This window comes from Chionomys nivalis, chromosome 6 (genome assembly GCF_950005125.1).
Source record: "Chionomys nivalis chromosome 6, mChiNiv1.1, whole genome shotgun sequence".
NCBI classification, from domain to species: domain Eukaryota; kingdom Metazoa; phylum Chordata; class Mammalia; order Rodentia; family Cricetidae; genus Chionomys; species Chionomys nivalis.
The window spans coordinates 66,182,613-66,202,641 of NC_080091.1; the positions used below are offsets into that span (position 1 = coordinate 66,182,613).

Below are 20,029 nucleotides of genomic sequence, written 5' to 3' on the forward strand. Positions count from 1 at the left end.
CTCTGTACTCCCGCCCTGTACTTCACACACACACACACACACACACACGCACGCACGCACGCACACACAATCTTTCACCCCATGTAAGCTTGTTTTGGGTCCGTCTCTTCCAAGCCTGTCCTGTCTGGTCCAGAAAAGTCTACTCCTTCACTCCCATTTGCACCTTCTGTACGAGGCCTAGCCTGACATCTTTCAACACAGAAGGCCATTCTGTCTTTGTAGCCTGCAGTTATTTTTCCTCTTGTGAGAATGCCTGGAAGCTTTGCCATTTTCTTGGCATTTTTGCCCTCTTGTCTTGGCTTGCATTTCCTGACTTTTATGCCCCTTGAGGGCAGGATTGAGGTTTGACTCACTGTCCCTATTTCCTGCAATGATTCCCTTGCCTTTCACTATAGGTACTTATGAATATTTGTATTTGTGAACAGAATAAATCCCTGGCTAGTTGCCAAGTGGTTCTGACTCACTTGAAACTCCGTAGAATCTCCTTGTACAATTAGTGTTACAATGGCCCTATTTTTAACCAGGTCTTGTGGTGAGGAAGGAGCTGGTGGGTGAGGTCATGCTTTCTTATGCTCTCTATTCTCCCTGGCTTCCTCCTCCCCTGGGTTGGAGGTCTGCAGCCTGTCTGCCATAGTTCTCTGAATACACAGAACATTTCCAGTCCTTGTTTCTTCATCTCTTGAATTAACAAATGGGGCTACATGCAGCTAAAATGTGTCACAGTAAAGCAATGATACATATAGCAAACAGGTAGCCTACAGAATGGGAAAGAAGTTGTAGGCAGACGTTTCTGTCCCACCCAGCTCTCAAATAAACACACTGAGGCTTATATTAATTTTAAGTGCTCTGCCAATAGCTCAGGCTTATTACTAGCTAACTTTTACATATAAATTAACCCATATTTCTTACCTATGCTTTGCCACATGGCTCATGCTTATTATCATGTTCATTTTCTATACATCCTGCTTCCTCTCTGTCTGGCCACTCCTCTGACTCTGCCCTTCTTCCTCCCAACATTCTTCTAGTCTGGTCCTCTTGCCTAATCTTACTCTGTTCAGCTATGGGCCAGTCAGCTTCTTTAGTAACACAGTCACAGTGACAAATCTTCACAGTGTACAAAGGGATTATTCCACAGCAAGAAATCATCGCCATTTATAGAGTCCAGGCAGGGGGCTGACAGGGAGAACTTGTAAAGAACCATACAAACCAAACAGCAAGGGTAGAACTTGGAGAAATGCTGAGCAGGAATGTTTAGGCTTGCCTGTGGGGTATTGCCAGGCTTGGTAGGCACCCTTCTCCCATTCTGCAGTCTGCCTCCTTTTCATGTTTCAGGAAGACTGATGAAGCTGTCCTTCTGTGCATCCTTTGGAAGTCCCATAGAAAGGCAGCCGTCTTGGGTTTTCTGGAGGGACACTTGTCAGCTAGAGCCATTTGATGAGCCTGCTGCTCACCACACAACTCTCCCGGGTCAGATACTTTTCTTCTTCGGTGTGAGAGAACACCTGACCAAAGCAATGAAGGAAGGAAGGAAGGAAGGAAGGAAGGAAGGAAGGAAGGAAGGGAGCTTTATTCCACCCAGATGGGAAAAGACTGGTCCCGGAAGTGTGGGGCAGCAGGTCACATTGCAGGTGCAATCAGGAAGCAGAGGTAAAGGCTGGTGCTTAGCTGGCTTCCTCTAGTTTATTCAGTGTGAATCTCCAGTTCATGGGATGGTGCAAACCTACGCTTAAGTTGGGTCCTCCCAGCTCAGTTAACCTAATGGAGAAACTTCCTCACAGACATGCCCAGAGGTCGGTCCCTTAGGTGACTCTAGCTCTTATCAAGCTGGGTGATTACCGACCCACTCCCTTCCCCGCTTATAGAACTGTGCAAGTGGCTCTCAATCTTGGCAGATCACATACTAGAATATGCATGTGATGCATCTCATAAATTGTATCTGAGCCTTAAGTAAACCCAGAAGTCAACATCAATAATAATCCCTCTTCTCCAGTCAGATTCTGTTGCCTGGCAACCGGTTGGATGGAGTGTTCTAATGTTAGGACACACATTCTCCATGATGCATTTCTCATTCATTCATTCATTCATTCCTTGTTCTTCCACTTTTTCCTCACTTTGCATGTTTGTATAACTTGCCTTTCCTCTGAGGTTTTTGAGAATTTGATCTTGGTCTCAAAGCAAATAAGTTATCTGCTGTCAGCCCCCCATCACCTCCCATGACAGCTAGGGCTAGGGACCACCAGCCTCCTTGAGCAGTGAGTTCCAGTTGCACTCAGATTGCTTGGGAGCTGTTACACATAACTGCTGCCCGAGATGCATGCAGACTTCCACAAGAGTGTGGAACACATTCTCCTCCAGGAGACATTTTTTTGGAGGAAGAGACTTTTTTCAGGTCGGAGGAAAGGGGGTATTTTAAGGAAAATCATATTTGAGTGTAGGGTCGGCTGGATTTTGGTAGAGTATGTGATGTCAGTACTTTACTTTTAGTGAAATTCCAGACTGTAACAGAGAATTTCTTTGTGCATGTGGTTGGTAAGTTGCATGCTGCCAGTAAACTTAAAAAAAAAAAAATGAGGGCTTTTCATGTGTATTTCTCAAAATACTTGGTGCTAATGTTCTACGAGTCCCTATCAAATGCACTCGATGGAAAAGCCCCCGCTTTCCCATGAAAGAAGTGTTCTGTCCATTCCTGGCTCAGGCCAAGAGACCTGGCTCAGAGCGAGGCCTCTGAGAGTCTCCTGTGAGTATCTTGGAGTAGATGAACTTACGGCAAGTTCAGACTAGAGTGCGCCTGAGGCTGTACCCTCAGTGCACCTATGCAAGCCGGAGGACGGAATCCAGCTTGAAACCCTGAAGCCTTCATGTCTGTTACTTTGCTTGTCTGTACACTTTCTCCTTGTAACCCTTACAAGTCAGTATTTGATCATATTTTACTTCCCCCCTCCCATTTTTTGCAAGAAATGCTAGGGCTTTATTTTAATTACAGAGCTCTTGCTATATTGCCTAGGCTAGCCTCAATCTCGGGGTCCTCCAGCTTCAGCCTTTTGGGAAGCTGGGAATGCAGGCATGTGCCACCACACTTGGTTTAATATTTAACTCCTTATTCTCTGTAAACTCTCTTTAGTAGACTTATCTTCCGTGCCAGAAAACACCATTCCATGTGCTTCTAGTTTCTTTAGACAATTCTAGGGTCTCCTCTCCCCTTCTCCAGAGTGGTTTCAGGATGCTGGGAATTTCTGGAGTGCTCAGTCTGGGGGCTCTTGTGATGGAGTCTAAGGACTCCATCTGCCATTGTCCAGCCTTTCTGCTCTGGTCCTTGTTTACCACTCACTCACTTTGAAACTCTGCAGTACATTCTCCCCCCACCCCTCCCCCAGTAGTTCCCACTATCCCAAAATCATTTGGGTGCTATTTTCCCAAGGGTCCCTTGGTCCATAATTCATTGACAATATATCTGAAAACCCAGTGATAATGAATCTCAGCTATCAATGTGTAAACCAGTCACGGGATGTGTCTAAGAGAAAACAAGCCGCCTGCTCCCTCTGCCCTCATACCACAGACTTCTGTGACCTCAAGGTGTGGGGGTTTGTTCCACCAGCAGACAAGCAGTTGGTCCTGCCGCAGTGGACATCAGCTGGGTGTTCTCTAATGGAGTTCGGTTCTGAGGCTGTGTACCTGGGCGATAATGTCGTAGAACAGATTAGGACCTCAGTCCTTAAGATACTTCACCTCCAATCAGATACCGGCTTGCAAACCCAGGCTGCTTATCTGTGTGGCTTTGTTTCGGAGACAGACAAGGTTTTGTTTTCCTTGAACTTCTGACCCACCTTCTATAAACTAAGGTTCCCACACCTGCCTTCTCAGGTTCAGTTAATTTGATGCAACTCAGGGAAACACCAGGCTCTTAAAGGACACTCTGTAGCAGTGGGCATCCATCCTCCTAATGCTGTGCCCCTTTAATACAGTTCCTCATGTTGTGGTGACCCCCAACCATCAAGTTATTTTGTTGCTGCTTCATAACTGTAATTTTGCTACTGTTATGAATCACACTGGGAATACCTAATTTATAGGATATCTGATAAGTGGGGTCAAGACCCATGGGTTGAGAAGGCTACAGGCTACAGATAAAATGCCGGAGAGAATTCTGGGGGAGACGTGTGGTGTGAAGCTCCTCGCCTTCTCTAGGCATCTCACGCTCCAGGAACCTCCATATGTTGAGCCATCCAAAAGCTATGCCCTATCCTTTGGGTTTTTAGAGATCCCTCTTTTCGTGGTCACGATTACTAACAGAGTGGCTGGGGAAACCCAACAGACAAGGTTTGTCTGTGTCACCATTCTTCATGGCCTCTGTGTAGCATTCCTTCCTGCAGAGATGGGACAGGCCCCATCTGGAACGAGGGAGGCCTTTTTTGTTTGTTTTAGCCCGCTATTGGACAAGAACAGACAGGTCAGAGCTCTTTAAGGCCAGATCCGAGAAGTAGTGTGAGGGAAGACTGAGAATTTCTGTGAGCTGCCTCAGAGAAGAGAAACTCATTTTCATGGCTGCCCTCTGGAAAGGACTCATAAGCCGGTAACTGTGGACAAAGGCCAGAACATAATATCATAATGAAAGTCCTGAGAGAATGGCTGAGTGTCTGGATTCCCAGTGGATCGACAGTCCACGCTGAGCTTGCTGATCCATGGACCACACCGCGAGGAGGGAGGTCACACACAGAGAAGGGCTCTCGCTTTAATAAAACTCTTAGCTTTCCTCTTTGCTCCAGAATGTCCTCTGATGACAAGAGGAAGATTCAGCTAAAAGGCTGCAGAGCCCTTCCCTTCCCTGCCTCTTGGTAATCTTCAGGGAACTGATTAATGAGTGAAGGCACCTGCCCGTCCGTCACCAAAGCAGCTTCCAAGGTGCATTTGAATGACCTTTTGCTTACCCCTTTATGGCTTATCTCCTGTGTGTACTTCACCAAGAAAGGGAAAAAGAACACCACCCTCTCCAGTTAGTTTTCATGCCCTTGGGCAATCTCTCCCAAACTGAATCATCTTCTTTCCTTGCCTTAGAAAAACAAAAAGCTGGGAGGTGGTGGTGCACACCTTTAATCTTAGCACTTGGGAGGCAGAGGCAGGAGGATCTCTGTGAGTTCGAGGCCAGCCTAGTCTACAGAGTGAGTTCCAGGACAGCCATGACTGTTACACACAGAGGAATTAAAAAAGAAAAGAAAAAGAAAAGAAAGAAAAAATGCAGAAGGGCTGAAATGTCACTTCTGAGATTAATTTGACAAAAGGACTGACTCCCCTTTGGGACATGGCACTCTGCTTGGAATACATGCTGAGGTGCAGAGTGACCACCTCTGCTCTGGGAAACACCACGTCATTGAGCCCTGTGGGTTCAATTCTCCGAAGGTGTCCTGAATCCTAGGAGCAAATCTATATTGGTTTGGTGGTGGATTCTTCTGTCCCATCCAGGCCTGGGATACATGCAGCCTCACCTTACTGCCTGCCTTAAACTCAAGGCAGATCTTGAGCTATGGACACCCAGCTAAGTTCTCCTGAGTTTCTGCCATACAGGATTTGTTACCATAGCAGCTCAGTCTGGGAACAACTTGTTAAAGGGCAGTAGGTAACCAACAACTGCGAAGATGCCAGGTATTTGGAGACTATTGAACTATGTTGAAAATAACGCATAATCAATATTACAAAGTGGCAAGAACAGGACCCACGGGCTGGATTTACGAGTGGGCGGAGGAACTGTGAGCGCTCCTCTGACACACGTGTGCCTCACCCACCAACTACTTCAGACCTTTGGACTTGGATTTTCTCACCGTGGAAGTTGGTAGCGTCTGGATAGGAAACTCAGTTTAACCTTTGTCGCAGCCATAATCTAATCACCCTGCCGGCAGCGTCATTTCTGTCTCCTCAGCTGGGTTTTACGAGGCCAAGAGAAGCACCTCTGGTTACGTAAAGTATCAGGGACTTGGTAACACTGGCCCTTTGGTCACCAGCCATCCAGAGAGGTTAGGGAGCAATCCCCCTGGAAAGCTGGGCTGCCAGTTCCTAGGGGAGAAGAGAGAGGTCCGTCCCCTTGAAAGCAGGGCAGCCTTGTGTTCGCTCCAGTTCTGCGGTTTTTAAATCAAAGGAAGAAAGCGAGAGACTTCAGATTTCTGAAGTTGCCCGAAAAGGCCCGAGACCTGTAGAGTCCTAGCCTTCCTCAGTCACCAGGGATCAAGCACCGCGGACGTCCACAGGGGGCGACCCTTGCACGTCCCAACTTCCCGCGTGAGCAGGTCCGGGTGGGCGGGACGGTGGGCGTGTTCGTCTGGGGGCGTGGTTGGCGGAGCCCCCTCCATCTCCGCTCCCTCCCCTGCACCCCCCCTCCCCACTTCCCTTTCTGGCTGTGCTGCCCGGCGGGCTCGCCCTCTCGGGCTGTGACGCTCGGGGAGGGGTGGAGCCCGCCGCTCGGCCGCCGTCTCGGGACGATGCCCGCCCGCACCCCGCCGCGCCCGAGCCCGCCCCCGGCCATCCGTAGGCCCACGGGTAGGCGCGTGTGAGCGGGAGCGGCGGGCGAGGAGCCGCCGCCCGGCCAGCGATGTCACCATTGTTCAGCTGGGTGGCCAAGGTAGGCGGCGGCGGGCCAGAGCTGCCCAGGGGGGCCGGGGGGTCTCCAACTGCCGGGCCGCGGCGCGGGGTGTGTGTGTGGGGGGGCGCCAGGCCGTTCGAGCCAGCCTGGGAGTACTTTTCATTCATTCCTCCTCTCACCCCGCGGGCCAGCCTCTCAGAAGGCGTCGCGTCCTTTTCCCAGCTGGGGAGACTGAGGCACAGCCAGAGTCCCAGGTGTGGTCCCAGATTGTGGGTCCGCCCCTGCCGTCCTGGATCCTCTCTGCTCCGGGTGGCTGGGGCGGGTCGCCGAGGATGTTGCCTGCCTTTAGCTTTTTTAACCCGCAGCTTTCAAAGGACAAGCTCCGAGTTCTAAGTGTGTGAAATGTAACTTTCTCTGTCTGCCCAAAGTTTTATGACTGTAGCTCTCCAACTTTCAGAGCCGAACGTTAGAAATCCAGGCCGGCGCAGGGCTGCTGAACTAAAAAAGTTGGCGGAATGGCCCGGATTGCCTCCAGCCTTGCTTGGGTTGTGTTTTGACTAGTGCATTGCTTCCAGCCATGGAAGACGCCCACCTCCTCTCGTGGACACTGGATACGATACCCCTCTCGTGTGTGTGTGTGTGTGTGAGAGAGAGAGAGAGAGAGAGAGAGAGAGAGAGAGAGAGAGAGAGAGAGAGAGAGAGAGAGAGAGAGAGAGAGAGAGAACACTTCACCTGGAGAGAACCCGTTAGCTCGTCTCTGACCCTTTATAAATAGTAATTAGATGGAGTTATATCTCCAGTTATGATGTGAGGCCGTTCAGAGTGGGTTGGTTTTCCCCCACTAATTACATTTTTTGAATACCTGTTTGGGAACACGTGTGGCTTCGCCTGTAATTTAAGTTATAAAATGGAGACAGAAACTAGGTAAGGTTGGTTATGAGGTGACACCAAGGAACAACATCCCAACACTGAGTCCTGACCAGAGTGGCCTCCGGAAGCAGCTGGTGCTTCACTGAGAGGGTTGTAGAAAAGCTTTGAGCCTGTCCACAAAGTATGATTTTCTGTTGAATGTTCACATTTTTGCCTTTGAAGACTCGTGTAACTTTTCTAAGTAACGCTAAACTTAAAAAATAGTATTAATGTAGTTTGTGAAGTGGTTCAGGTGCAGAACTGAGTTGCTTTATTATTGTTGTTGGTGTTTATTTGTTTATTTTGGTTATTGCTGTTTTTTAATACTGTACTCTAAGGGGAAAATTGAGCTTCACAGAGATGTTTCATTTCAACACCAGCAAGGAGAAGTAAATACAACTGAAAAACAAAAACAAAGAAGCAATAGCGGCTTTTTTCGTTTTTTGGTTTTTTGTTTTGTTTTGTTAGGAATAGTAGATCTTTACAATCTACCCTTTGCCTTTAGTCTGGTCTCTCACATCCTGGAATTAAAGTTGTATGCCTCCATGCCCAGCTGTATAATTTTACATATATGCACATATATAAATACAAACATACACATATGTATAATGTATATATGTGTGTGTATATATTGTGTAGCTCGTGCAATTATAGATTACATCTTGAATTAATTTTCTCACCCAGTGTTTTGTGAATGAAGAATGTCACCTTTTTTGAGAGTATTTCATAAACTGGGGTGTGGTGGTGTATACCTGTAAACATTGAGGTGGAGGAGGAAGATAATGAGTTAGGGTCATCCTCAGCTACGAATCAAGGTATGGTCAGTATAGGCTTCAAGAAATTCAGTCTCTTGAGTTTCAAACTAAAACTAAATCAAACTAAGATCAAAAAAGAAAGAAAGAAAAACTACTCGGGATTATAGACTATAAGAGTGACGTTCACTTTATGGGAACCTGTGTAGACCTGTGCTTGCTTATGGTGAAGACTTTGTTTTAGAATAGCGAATGGTCTAAAGGCGGAAAGAAAAGTATAGGTAACACACAATGGGCATAATCCTAACGGGCATTTATAGTCGACTTAGAGATGCTTACGATCACTCAGATGCACACAGGCATAGGCTTCACACCACACCTACCCATCATTCAGCTGATTTATTTTCCATTTTGACCTTGGCAGTGGAAGCTCTGCACCTGGCAAGGGAGGAAAAGGGGAGTGGGTGTGGTTGATGCAGAGGGATACCTGAGCTGGCAGTCTCCTTGTGTGGATGGCACTCGCTAACTGTAGAGAGCAACCTAGTAATGAAGGAATAAGACCTAGGTGGGAAAACCTCTAAGAGTTGTTGTTTTGTTTTTAAATGTATACACGCCCTGTTCTGCTTTTAGTTGAGCATGGAGCTTGGTCAAGGTGTGCACTGAATAAATGATAGATCTGGGATTTAAGTACAGTTTCTTCATAAGTCTTCCTGGGGATCGTTGTTCCTCTTCCCCCGTAATAAGTAAAAAGAAACTTCTCGAGATTTCTGGTGTTTAGACTAACCCTGCAGATGTCCCCAGCCCCACAGCCTTGAGCTTGTCTGGTGCTTGAATCTTTGCTTCTACATATCAGTTAGTGAAAACTGATCCCAGAAAACCTGCCAGGTAACCCTAGAAATCCACTTGGATTTGTACCGGCCTGTAAAGATTGTGACTAAGGTTATTGCTAGTGTCACAGGATTTTGAGTGTATGTGTATATATCAGTTTACAGATAAAAATGAATGATGGCATATAAAAATGTAGGCAGACTTGCTGTGTCTGAAATTCAAGGTATTTTCATATGGATTGTGCCGTATGTTATTTTCCAGAGACTGTAAGTTCATTCAGCAAGTGTATATTGTGACTCTCTGTGTACCAGGTAACACTCATGGTCTAGAGTAGTGTTCTCAGCCTGTGGGTCTCACCTTTTTGGGGGTCACATATCATAACCATATCAAATATAAAGATTCATAACAATTGAGAAATTACAGTTATGAAGTAGCAATGAAATAATTATATGATTAGGAGTCATTACAACCTGAGGAATTGCATTAAAGGGTTGCAGCATTAGGAAGGGGAGACCCACTGCACTGGAGGTATATTTTGCACAATAGGTTTGTCCTTTAAGAATTGCATATTGAAGATTTTCATTTTTGTTTTTTGTTTGAGACAGAATCTTACTATCTAGCCCTCATTGGCTTCAAACATGTGATCTCCCTGCTCTACCTCTTGAATTGTGTGTGTGTGTGTGTGTGTGTGTGTGAGGGGGCCAGGGCAGCCTTTCCATGAACTCATGGAGATCCTCCTGCCTCTTCCCCCCAAGTGTTGGGATTAAAAACATGCACCACCATACCTAGCTCACCTGAAGTTTTATAAGGCAGATATTTTAAAATGCCTTAGAAAAGAATAATTTTTAAATAAGTTATTGATTGCTAATTTTTCCTATTTTGTCTTTGTCTAAAACATGCATTTGTAGTCATCTTCATTCATAGGTCACTTAATATGTAGATACTTACAGTGCCTCTGTCGTAACCAGCTGGGGTTCAGCCGGCGAGAGGTAGATCAGTTTCCTATTTTTATGGTCTTTCCATTCTGATAAGGAGAGACAGAGAAGCCAATAGATAAGCAAGGTGATTCCAGCTGGTGGTCAGTGCTAGGAAGAGAAGTAGATGGAGAAGGTGGGTGTGGGGATTGGGTTGGGTGGGGCGAGCCTCAAGCTTGCCCTGGTGCCCAGAGGCAGCACGAAGGCCCAGTGAGCTGGTGCAGAGACAGACTCCATCCAGAGTGTGGAGGGTATTCTAGGCCAGCTGGATAAGAGCTCTGAGCACAGGGCTGGGTTTGGATGGTGTTTAAACACACTAGGAGGCCAGTAGGTGGGGTAGAAGGAAGTGGTGGTGTTCGCTAATGTGTGTTGTGGATGGGAGGACGCTGACTTCTTGGGCTATACTTGGGCTGTTGTGGCTCTGTTAGGTGATGGTGGTAACCTAGGCTTGGGTAGTGAGACAGGAAGGCCGTATCATCGCTCTGCAGCTTTTGCAAGCTGGCCTGCTGGCTCACCTCAGTCTTCTTTCCTGAAGCAATTTCTTCCTTGTTATTTGTACAGTTGCATGTTGAGTACAATTGCGTCTTGTTCTTTGGTCAGTTGCTGCTAACCACAGCATTCAGTCAAGTCTTGTTCAGGCTCGCAGCTTATTTATTCACCCTGGAGTTTCTCTGTGTCTGGAGTAGCCCACCTTCAGTGCCAACGTCGGCTGGACTTGCTCTTCTGTTAGCAGAACACAGAATAGCCGCTCTCACTGTGCTTTTCTTGGGAGGTGTCCACCTGGCTATGGCAAGTGTTTATTTAGGCAACACTGCACTCTTGCTTGAAGTCAGTCCTATGTTGGTTTGTCCTTGATGTGTCCTTGAAGCACAGGCATTTTTTCTTTATATTATTGCTACATTTAATTAATAGTTGCTTAAGTTTAATGAAGAGCGAAGAACTCCTTACTAATAGTCAGGCCACTGCTTGAGCTTGGAAAATGTGCTGCCTCTGCTAAGTGCAACTGGAGTAAGCCACACGTCGGTCCAGCTTCGGGGGAGCCTTTATCGCTGTCTGCAGTAGTGCAGGTTCTCTTGGGCTAATACCTCAAGCATCGGTGGTCCCTATGAAGAGAAAATGGAGGAACGCTGGAGCGGATGTTGTCTCCAGCAGAACACAGCCAGAGCCAGGCTCTCGAGAAACAAGGTTAATCATAGTTTGTTGCTTGGACGAGTTCCCTAACTCATCTTAGTCTGTATGTGTCTATGCCCTAATGGTTCGTTTCTGTCAGAACCCTTCCGTCCTCTGTCCTTTTCCTGAGGCATCCCTGATTAATCATTCATCCTTGCCTGAGTGGAGAGTACCGGTAAGGGAAGGGTAGGGCTGGTTTTGTTGGGCTGCTAGAATTGTAAATAAAAAGCCTGGGATTCTGTGGCAATTGAAGTCCCATGTAGGTGGCTATGTTGGGGAGACTGTGCAGTAGTGCTGTGAGGCTGGATAAGTGAGTGGTCACCTGGACCCTCGTGAAAGTCAGCCTCTCTCAGAAAGGCTGTCATTTGACCCCAAGACAGTGGGGACCCTGTAGAGCCATGACTGATCTCCCTCAGACTTGAAGCTGTTGCTCCACTCTGGAAGACGCCTTGCGTTGTGTTATTTAAGTTGTGCAGTCCTTTTGCTGGTCTGAAAACGCAGTGGAAACCAGCATGGGGTGGGTGCCTTACCACAGCATGTGCAAGTCACCCGGGAGTGTCAGGTAATGTGCCTGAGGTTTACTTGGTTGGAATGGAATCCTTCATTGCTGCATTTCGAGTGAGCTCCTGGGTGATGTGGGTGCTCCCAGGCTGGAGACCACGTTGCAAGTAACAAGGTTCATATATATATATATATATATGGACATATGCCATGGTTCCATTTGGGTTTCTTGTTTTTATTTTTTCTATAAGAGAAGCCTAAAGAGAAGATCAGTGATCTTGAAATCAGGTAGCTAGGGAGCAAAAGTCGAAGAAAATCTTTGCACCTCATGCTCTGACACCTTTTTAAGAAGTTGAACTTTTTATGTAGTAAAGATTCAGTTTATCAAGTTCAGAGTCTTTGGTGTTTGCTCTTTTTGTACGTAACCCCACATAATGTGGGGTATTACCTCGGGCTAGGAATTGGAATGGGGTTTGATGGAGAGGATACATTGCCTCCTCTCCTTTCTTGCCAAAACGCCATGTTTAAACAGTGCTAGAGCCAGATGTTGGACTGCAAGCCTTTGATGCCGCTCAGGAAGGAGAAGTTGGAAGATCTCTGAGAGGCTGAGGTTGGTCCACTTTACATGCGGCAGTCAGGGCCTCATAAAAGAGCAAGAGGGAAGTGGTGCTTGTTCTATAGGGAAATTTAGTGGACGATGCAGAGGCTTCTTACCAGGCCTGACTGCACACTCCTCATGGTCTGTCCTGTTACCACCAGTGACCCTCTGGTGGGCATGGACAGAATGAACAGTGAGCTGAACCAGCTTCCAGTGTCCTTTAGACCACTTTCCCTTCTCAACTCTCTGTGTTGGGTCCCTTAATGTCCCCTCTGAACCTGTGACAAACACAAATCTTTTTCTTGTCTGTGTATTTTTGCCTATGGAAACTATGCCATATACAGTCTTTCCAGATTGACTCGTTTTACCTAGAAATACACATTTCTGTTTCCTTGGTTTTTATCTTATGAGGATGCATGTTTTGCCTGCATGTATGTACACGGGGTGAGTGCCTGCGGATGTCATATGAGGGCAGCAGATCCACCGGAACTGTAGTTATGGACAGTTGTGAGCAACCATGGGGATGCTGGGAATGGAACCCCTGTCCTCTGCAAGAGCAGCTTGAGCTCTTAATCAGTGAGCCATCTCTCCAGCCTCCTACCCCAGGGATAAAGTCTCATTTCTTTTTATTGCTGAGTAGTATTCCATTATTTGGATGTTTTGTAACTGACTCTTTTGCCTCTACGAGAGGGCCTTACTGTTTCGGTTTGGCAATTGTAGGTGAAGCTGCTGCTATCATGGTTATAGGCTTCTCTGCAGGCATATGTTTTCTGGGGGGAGACCATGGGACATTTCTGGATTTTATGGTAGGCGTCCATTTACTTTTGTGAAGAATGTCCAGTCTTCCATTTTGTATTCCTATCAGCAATAAGGATTTCTGTGTTCTTGCCTGGGTTTGGTGCTCTAATGTTTATAATGTTTGTTTGTTTGTCTGTCTGTCTGTTTGTTTTGAGACAGTGGAAGAGATGTTTTGTGGCACATGGATTGTACTGGCCACAGTTGACGGCAGGACAGTTGTAGAATTCTGTGAGCCGGGGCAAAGGATCAACAGGGACTCTTTGGGTTATATCAAATAAGACAGGACCCTCAGGGTTGGTCTTGGGGGTGAGATGGTGATGAAAGTTCTAGATCCTTCCCAGCAGTTAGAACCAGCTTCTCAGGTTTCCAGCCTTGTTTCCAGGAGTTCTTGGTTCTGCTCCCAACACTGTCCAGACTGGGTTATTTGGACTCTGCCTCTCCTTTTGCACTTCAGCTGGCACATTTTCTGCAGTGTCTGGTTAGGCGGGTAGTTGAGTGGATGCTGCACACAGCCTAGACTGTCTAGAACCTGGTTAGGCGGGTAGTTGAGTGGATGCTGCACACAGCCTAGACTGTCTAGAACCTGGTTAGGCAGGTAGTTGAGTGGATGCTGCACACAGCCTAGACTGTCTAGAACCTGGTTAGGCAGGTAGTTGAGTGGATGTTGCACACAGCATAGACTGTCTAGAACCTGGTTAGGCAGGTAGTTGAGTGGATGCTGAACACGGCATAGACTGTCTAGAACCTGGTGGGTGGGTAGTTGAGGTGAGAGGCTGTGCACACACGCAGTGTTAGGTGCTGTGGGTGTAGAAAGGAGGCGTCATTCCCATCCTTTGAGCTTCTTGCAGTTTAGTGGGGAGAGGAGACCTGTGAAGGTTGATTGTAATGTGAATATGGTGTTTATGAATGGCCCAGCTAGGGTTATGAGGAGACTAGAAGGTGAGGTTTGAGGGAAATCTTCAGAAAGGGTAAAGGAGGCGGCAGTGTGGTAGCTTATGCCAAAGCATGGCTAGGAAGCCCAAGTGGGAGTTTCCTTGTATGACTGAGTTATTCAGGGTTGTCTAACTCTGCTGCCTTGTTTTTAATTTTTTTTTTAAAAAGACTTGTTATATTTTAATTATGTGTATGTGTGTGTCGTCATGTGCGCATATGCTCGTGAGTGCAGGTGCCTATGGAAGTCAGAGGTATCACATCCCGTGGAGCTGGAGTTCCAGGTGGTTATGAGTCACCTGACATGGGTGCTGGGAACCAAACTCAGATCCTCTGCAAGAGCCGCAAGTGCTCTTAACTGCTGAGCCCACTGTCCAGCCCTGTGGTTCTCAACCTTCCTATGCTGCGATGCTGTTCCTCTTGTTGTGGTGACCCCCAACCATAAATTTGTTTTTGTTTCTACCTCATAACTAGTTTTGCTACTGTTAGGAATCATAATGTAAAAATCTGTGTTTTCTGGTGGTCTTAGGTGACCCATGGGGTTGCCACCTACAGGTTGAGAGTCACTGCAGGTTGAGAGCCCTGCTTGTCCCTTGCTGTGTTTTTCCCTCTTTCCTCCCCATTCTAATTTTTATTAGCTCTTTTGAGAACTTAATACAATGTACTTTTATCTTAGTCAACCCCCTCCTCAAACTCCTGGATCTACCTCCCTTGCCTACCCACTCAAATTTGTGTCGTCTTTTCTTTTTAAGTCATCAAGTCTAGTTTGTGTTACCTGTGTCCTCTTTCCCTTCCCCAGTCCCTTCCATGTGTTTTCCTCCTCCCACCTGTCCCCTTTCAAATCCATGGCCTATTCTTTTTAATTTTGTGTGAATGTGTGCGTATGCGTGCGTGCACATAAATACATAGATACAACCTGCTAAGTCCATTCAGTATTGCATGTATATGATTTCAGTACTAACCATTTGGTATTGGATGATAATTAGGTGGCACCTCCATGGTGGAAGACTGTTTCTCCCACCTTCAGCACCCCTTAGTTACCTGTAGATATTTATCCAGGGGTGGAGCCCTGGGAGGTTTCTGTTTAGTGTGTCTGTTGGTGCCTTGTTCGGGTCTTGTTTAGGTTAGCCATATTGTAGAGGTAACATGGGTGAAACTTCACTCTCATTTCTAGGAGACACAACCCTACAGTAGATTCCCGGGCCTTTGGCTCTTACAGTCTTTCCACCCCGGCTTCCCCGTTCTTGTGGCTCATAGGCAGCACAACTGGATAAGACGATTGGTTGCTTCCCTCCCTTAGCTGTTTGCTAGCACCTTCTGTCTCCAGTACTTTTTATCCCTGGGGGAAAGCCTATTATTGTCACCAAATTCTTGGGACTTGGGGGGATTCAGTACTGAAGGAGTCTTTTCTTTCATCCCAGCACATCCTGTTAATGGTTGTGTTCACGTGTGGTCATTTTGCTGGAATTCAGTCCTGTTGTTTGGAGTACATGGAGTAAAGCTTTGAACGTGATTCTGCTTGTTCTTTTCTATATAAGGAAACTGGCCCCAGAGTAGTAGCTCACGTAGCTAATTTATGACTGAACATTTACCCAAATTTCTGTCTCTGAGTTTTGTACACATTAATATTATCTTGCTGATTGGCTTGTACTATCATCAAACTGTTCTAATGAGTCAAACCATGCATATGTTTGAGACAATGTATTTCCCCATACTTCATTTAGTCACGTAAGAGCATACTTGTGAACGTCAGCTCAAGATGGCCATGGGAAATGGACAGGTGTAGGTAGGGAGTGTGAGCAGTTGGGGCCAATGGAAAGCTTTTGACCTAGGAAAAGTGCAGTAAATGAACACAGCCCAAGTGGCCTGGAAGGACCAGCTGTGTGAACTGGGGGCAGGGAAAAAGGATGGCCTGAACCTTTGCAGAGTGAGCTATTGGGGCTGAGGGTGGCAGAGCCGCTCCCTGGCACTGAGCTGTGGTGACACACTGGTCCATTTAGTGCTCTTGTTCCCAGAAGACTCACAGGAAGTGAGCTACATGTCTAATGCATTTCCCTTCCTCCAGTAGGGTGATTGATTTTGTCTGGAAAAGTGTTACCTACATTGGGCATTTATGAGAAGGGAAAGTTGGGTTATCATTGAACTACCAAGGAGAGGATGAGATAATCACATTCTGAACATTTTATGTGTGCCAGTCATTATGTTGGGAGTAATCAACTTCAATAGCTTTCCTGATTCTTGGAATAATTGTGATATTAGTGCGATTATTGGCTCTTCCTATGGTTTTGTTAATGAGGGGGGGCAAGGGATATGAAGAAACCAAAGTTTAGAGAAGCTAGGTAACTTATCAGAGCCATTTTAATATTAAAAAAAAATTTATGTGTTGTGTTTGGCCTGTCTGTATGTCTGTGTGCCGTGTGTGTGCAGTACCAGTGGGGGTCAGAAGAGGAAGTCGTCGTATCCCCTGAAACTGGAGCTGAGAACAGCCATATGGGTGTTGGGATTGAACCCAGGCTCTCTACAAGAGCAGTCGGTGCTCTTGAAAGTGCTGAGCCAAATCTCTGGCTTCATGATAGCTATTTTTATTTATTTTTTTAATTTTAGGGTGGGAGTTGGGTTTGAGACAGGGTTTCTCTGTGTAGTCCTGGCTGTCCTGGAACTCACTTTCAACAAGGCTGGCCTCTAACTCACAGAGACACAGCTATTTTTAAAAGTTATGTTGTTCTAGACAGATGCAGTTGTGTTTACTATACCTTCCATGATGTTATGAAGTATTACATCATGGAATGATTAAATCTAGCTGACTGGCACACACCCTATCTTAAATATTCACTGCTGCTAAGGAGAGACACTTCATGTTCTTCTCTCATCTCTTTCCCAGGAGTATTATGCATTATTGGCTGTGCCGCTATGTTGAACAGCACAAGTCGTAGCTGCTAAAATTAAGGCCTGAGTTGTCTGGTTCTAAGTTTGCCATGCTTCATCTGCCATAGCTGTGCTGTCCGGGTAGCACGGGGGTGGTCCTGTTATGAAACAGGTTGGCAGAACTTAGAAAAGGATCTTGTCCACTGAGAAACGGGACTTCTTTCCTTAAGAGAAAGGCATAAATGATCAACTCGCCTGCTTTTGAGAGAAGCCATACAAGGGCGGAACCAGTTGCCAGTAACAATACTTTCCATAGCCCTATATTTCAGGAGTTCTTGGCCAGAGAGAGAGGAAAGTAGGAAGGGGAAACCCTGGTAGAAAATCAAAGATGGTCAGGACTGGAAGAAAGTTAAGGCTAAGGGTAGTCCCAAGAGGTCAGTTTTGAGGTGATGGAGGCCGTGATTGCAATTTATTGGCGGTTACTGGGTTTGTCTTCTCTTCCCTGCTTCTTTTTCTTCCTCTTTTCCTCCCTTCCCTCTTTCCTTTTCCCTTTCCTTTCCCCCTTTCCTTCCTTGTCCCTTGTCTCCGTGCATCCCAGGCTGGCCTGGAACTCTTGGTCTCCTACTCAGGCCTTCCAGGGCTGGGATTGTGGCTGCCAGGCTTGCTTTAGCTTGAATTTCTAGACTAACTGATGGCAACTACATCTTTTCAGTCTCTTCGGCTTGGGTGTGGTAGACTTCCCTAGGTCCCAGATTCTGATATGTGAGCATATGGTGTTGAATATCCACTTTATTCTTGTTCCATTTGGAATTGTTTTTGTGATTGCAACTTGGGCCAGAATCATAAATCTTCACCCATGCTTCTCCAGTAATAGGGAAACATCTATGGAGCGGGCTGTCTCACTGTTTCTAAATGTCGGTGTGTTTGTCAGTAGAATGGGGATAAATAGCTTTCCTTCAGGCTACTTAGCTTTTAGCTACTCAGTATGAAACAATTCCTGGGCCAGATTAAGCACTTAAGTATGATTCATCAACACTGCCTCATTGCATTTGTGGTTAGAGATGACTCCACGGTTGCCTAGCCCTTTTCCTTCTTTTTATTTATTATTATTGCCAGCACTATTCTCTTTTTGCTGGTGAGGATTGAGTTTAGGGCCTTGAGGATGCCAGGCAAGTAATCTACCGCTGAGCTACCATCTCAGCTCTTCCTCCCCTTTATGGGTGAAGTGACTACAGCTAGGATGTTCAGGGACTGGAGAGATGGCTCAGTGGGTAGTGCTGCTCTAATGTGAAGACATGAGTTCAAATCCCCAACACCCATGTAAAAATCTTGGCATACCATGTGCACCCCTGAATCCCAGCATGGTATGGGGTGGAAACAGAAGGATTCTTGGGGGCGTAGTTCTAGATTCAGTGAGGGACCTCCTGTCAAAGCCTAAGATGGAGAATGAGGTGACAGAACGTGGCACCTGACATCTTCTACCACCCTCCTCTGACTTCTGCGTGTGTGCACGGGTTTGTGCTCCTACATGCACACCTGCACACACCCATTCATTCCCGCACATACCCGCACACATACCAAGGAGGAATCCAGTGCTTTCTTTATATTTCACTCCTGCTGTCGTGCTTGGGTTCTGACTTGTTTAGTCACGTGGTGTGGCAGAAAGAACACCTGCTTCTGTCAAGCGTCAAGTCATTTAGATCAGATAGAGGGCAGAGATATTACATTGGTTTCTGCCGCCCGCAGCCCGAATGTCTTTGCCCAAGGTCATAATTCCAGCCTTTTCCCCAAGGGGGACTGTTCTACTGTCCCTGGGCCTTTTCCTCTCTGAGGGTTCTGTGAAGAATTTCTTATTGCCAAGATTTTAAACTAGGAAAAGCTGGCTAACCGAAAACATTAGACACTCCACTTTTGGAAAACTTCAAAAATAGGAAGGAAGTTTATTTGTTCAGTGAAGTTTACAATTATAGGCCTGTTAAAGGCAGAAAATTTGCCAAGAATGGTATTCTGCGGAAGTTCTTTTTACTGGGCGGACCCTAAGGAAATCAGTCATTAGGTGAAAATAGCCAAAGATTTTTTTGAGACAATATTTGCTTATGGTCATTTGTGACTGTTTCTATTGTCCATTTTTAATACAATGTAAGATTCTAAATAAAAAGTACTAAAACTTACAAAGTTTGATTTCAGAAACAAACGAAAACTCACTTATGAGTAATAAGTTAGTGGCTCCTTGTATTTTGATTATTAGCAAATTATATGTTGAGCATGATATTAATATAGGTACTGTGGTCAAACCCTTCTTATTGTTCCAGAAATAGCCATGTTCTCTAGTTTCCAAGTGAGTGGAAAGATTTGTAAAATATTTTCATTTCTCAAAATCCATGACTAATGCCTAGGAATTTGCATCTCTCCGACGTTCCGGTCTGTTCCACTTGATTTTGGTGTACGTGAGAGCATTACATTCAGGCCGTTCTCTAGTGTTAATTGGCTGAGGCTGTGCTGTGTGGATTGTTTTCCTCCCAGGAAAAGCTCCACGTGTGAGACCAGGAGAGCACAGAGCTCCACATGGACGGTCTGTGGTCACCTGCTGTTCAGTGGAGCAGTGTGCTCATTCTAGACCCTTGCTAAGAGTCGCGCCTGCTCCAAGTTCATTGTGCACTTGGATACATTGTTGTGCAAATCTGTGATGGTGCACACTGAGACAGGACCTATTAGAGGGAAAGGCAGATGTGTGCAAAGGTATCAGAATTGCTTGTCTTTTAAAATAAATGTGGTTTCCGGATGCCTGGGAGATGGCTTAGTCGGTAGAGGGCTCTCCGAATTAAGTATGAGGACCTGAGTTCCAATCCCCAGCCCCTATGTAGATAGAGTCTCATTGTGAGTGAATTAGAGACTGTGATCCCAGCATAGGGGTAAAGACAAGAGAATTCTTAGGCTCATTGACTAGCCTGTCTAGTCAACTCAGGTTATTGAACTCCAGGTCCAGTTGGACACCCTGTCTCAAAAGTAAGCGGGAGAGCTGGAGTGATGGCTCAGCAGTTAAGAGCACTCTCAACTCTTTCACGGGACTAGAGTTTATGCCCAGCACCCATGTGGTGTCTAACAAATGTATGTAACTTCAATTCTAGGGGATCTGAAA

The 20,029-nt window shown here is 46.2% G+C and overlaps 1 protein-coding gene across 4 annotated transcripts in view; it reads left to right on the plus strand.

The window, feature by feature from the left end:
• The window catches only part of Tbc1d1 (TBC1 domain family member 1), a 182,934-nt gene that overhangs the window by 62,083 nt on the left and 100,822 nt on the right, over window positions 1-20,029 (plus strand). The window contains exon 1 of one of the 4 annotated variants that reach the window (XM_057771453.1): window positions 6,464-6,604. The exons of the other annotated variants lie outside the window; for them this stretch is intronic. Coding sequence (XP_057627436.1) covers window positions 6,575-6,604 — 30 coding nt within the window. The 5' untranslated portion in view covers window positions 6,464-6,574. Of the gene's footprint in view, window positions 1-6,463; window positions 6,605-20,029 lie in introns of those variants that run through there. 4 annotated transcript variants of the gene reach the window in all.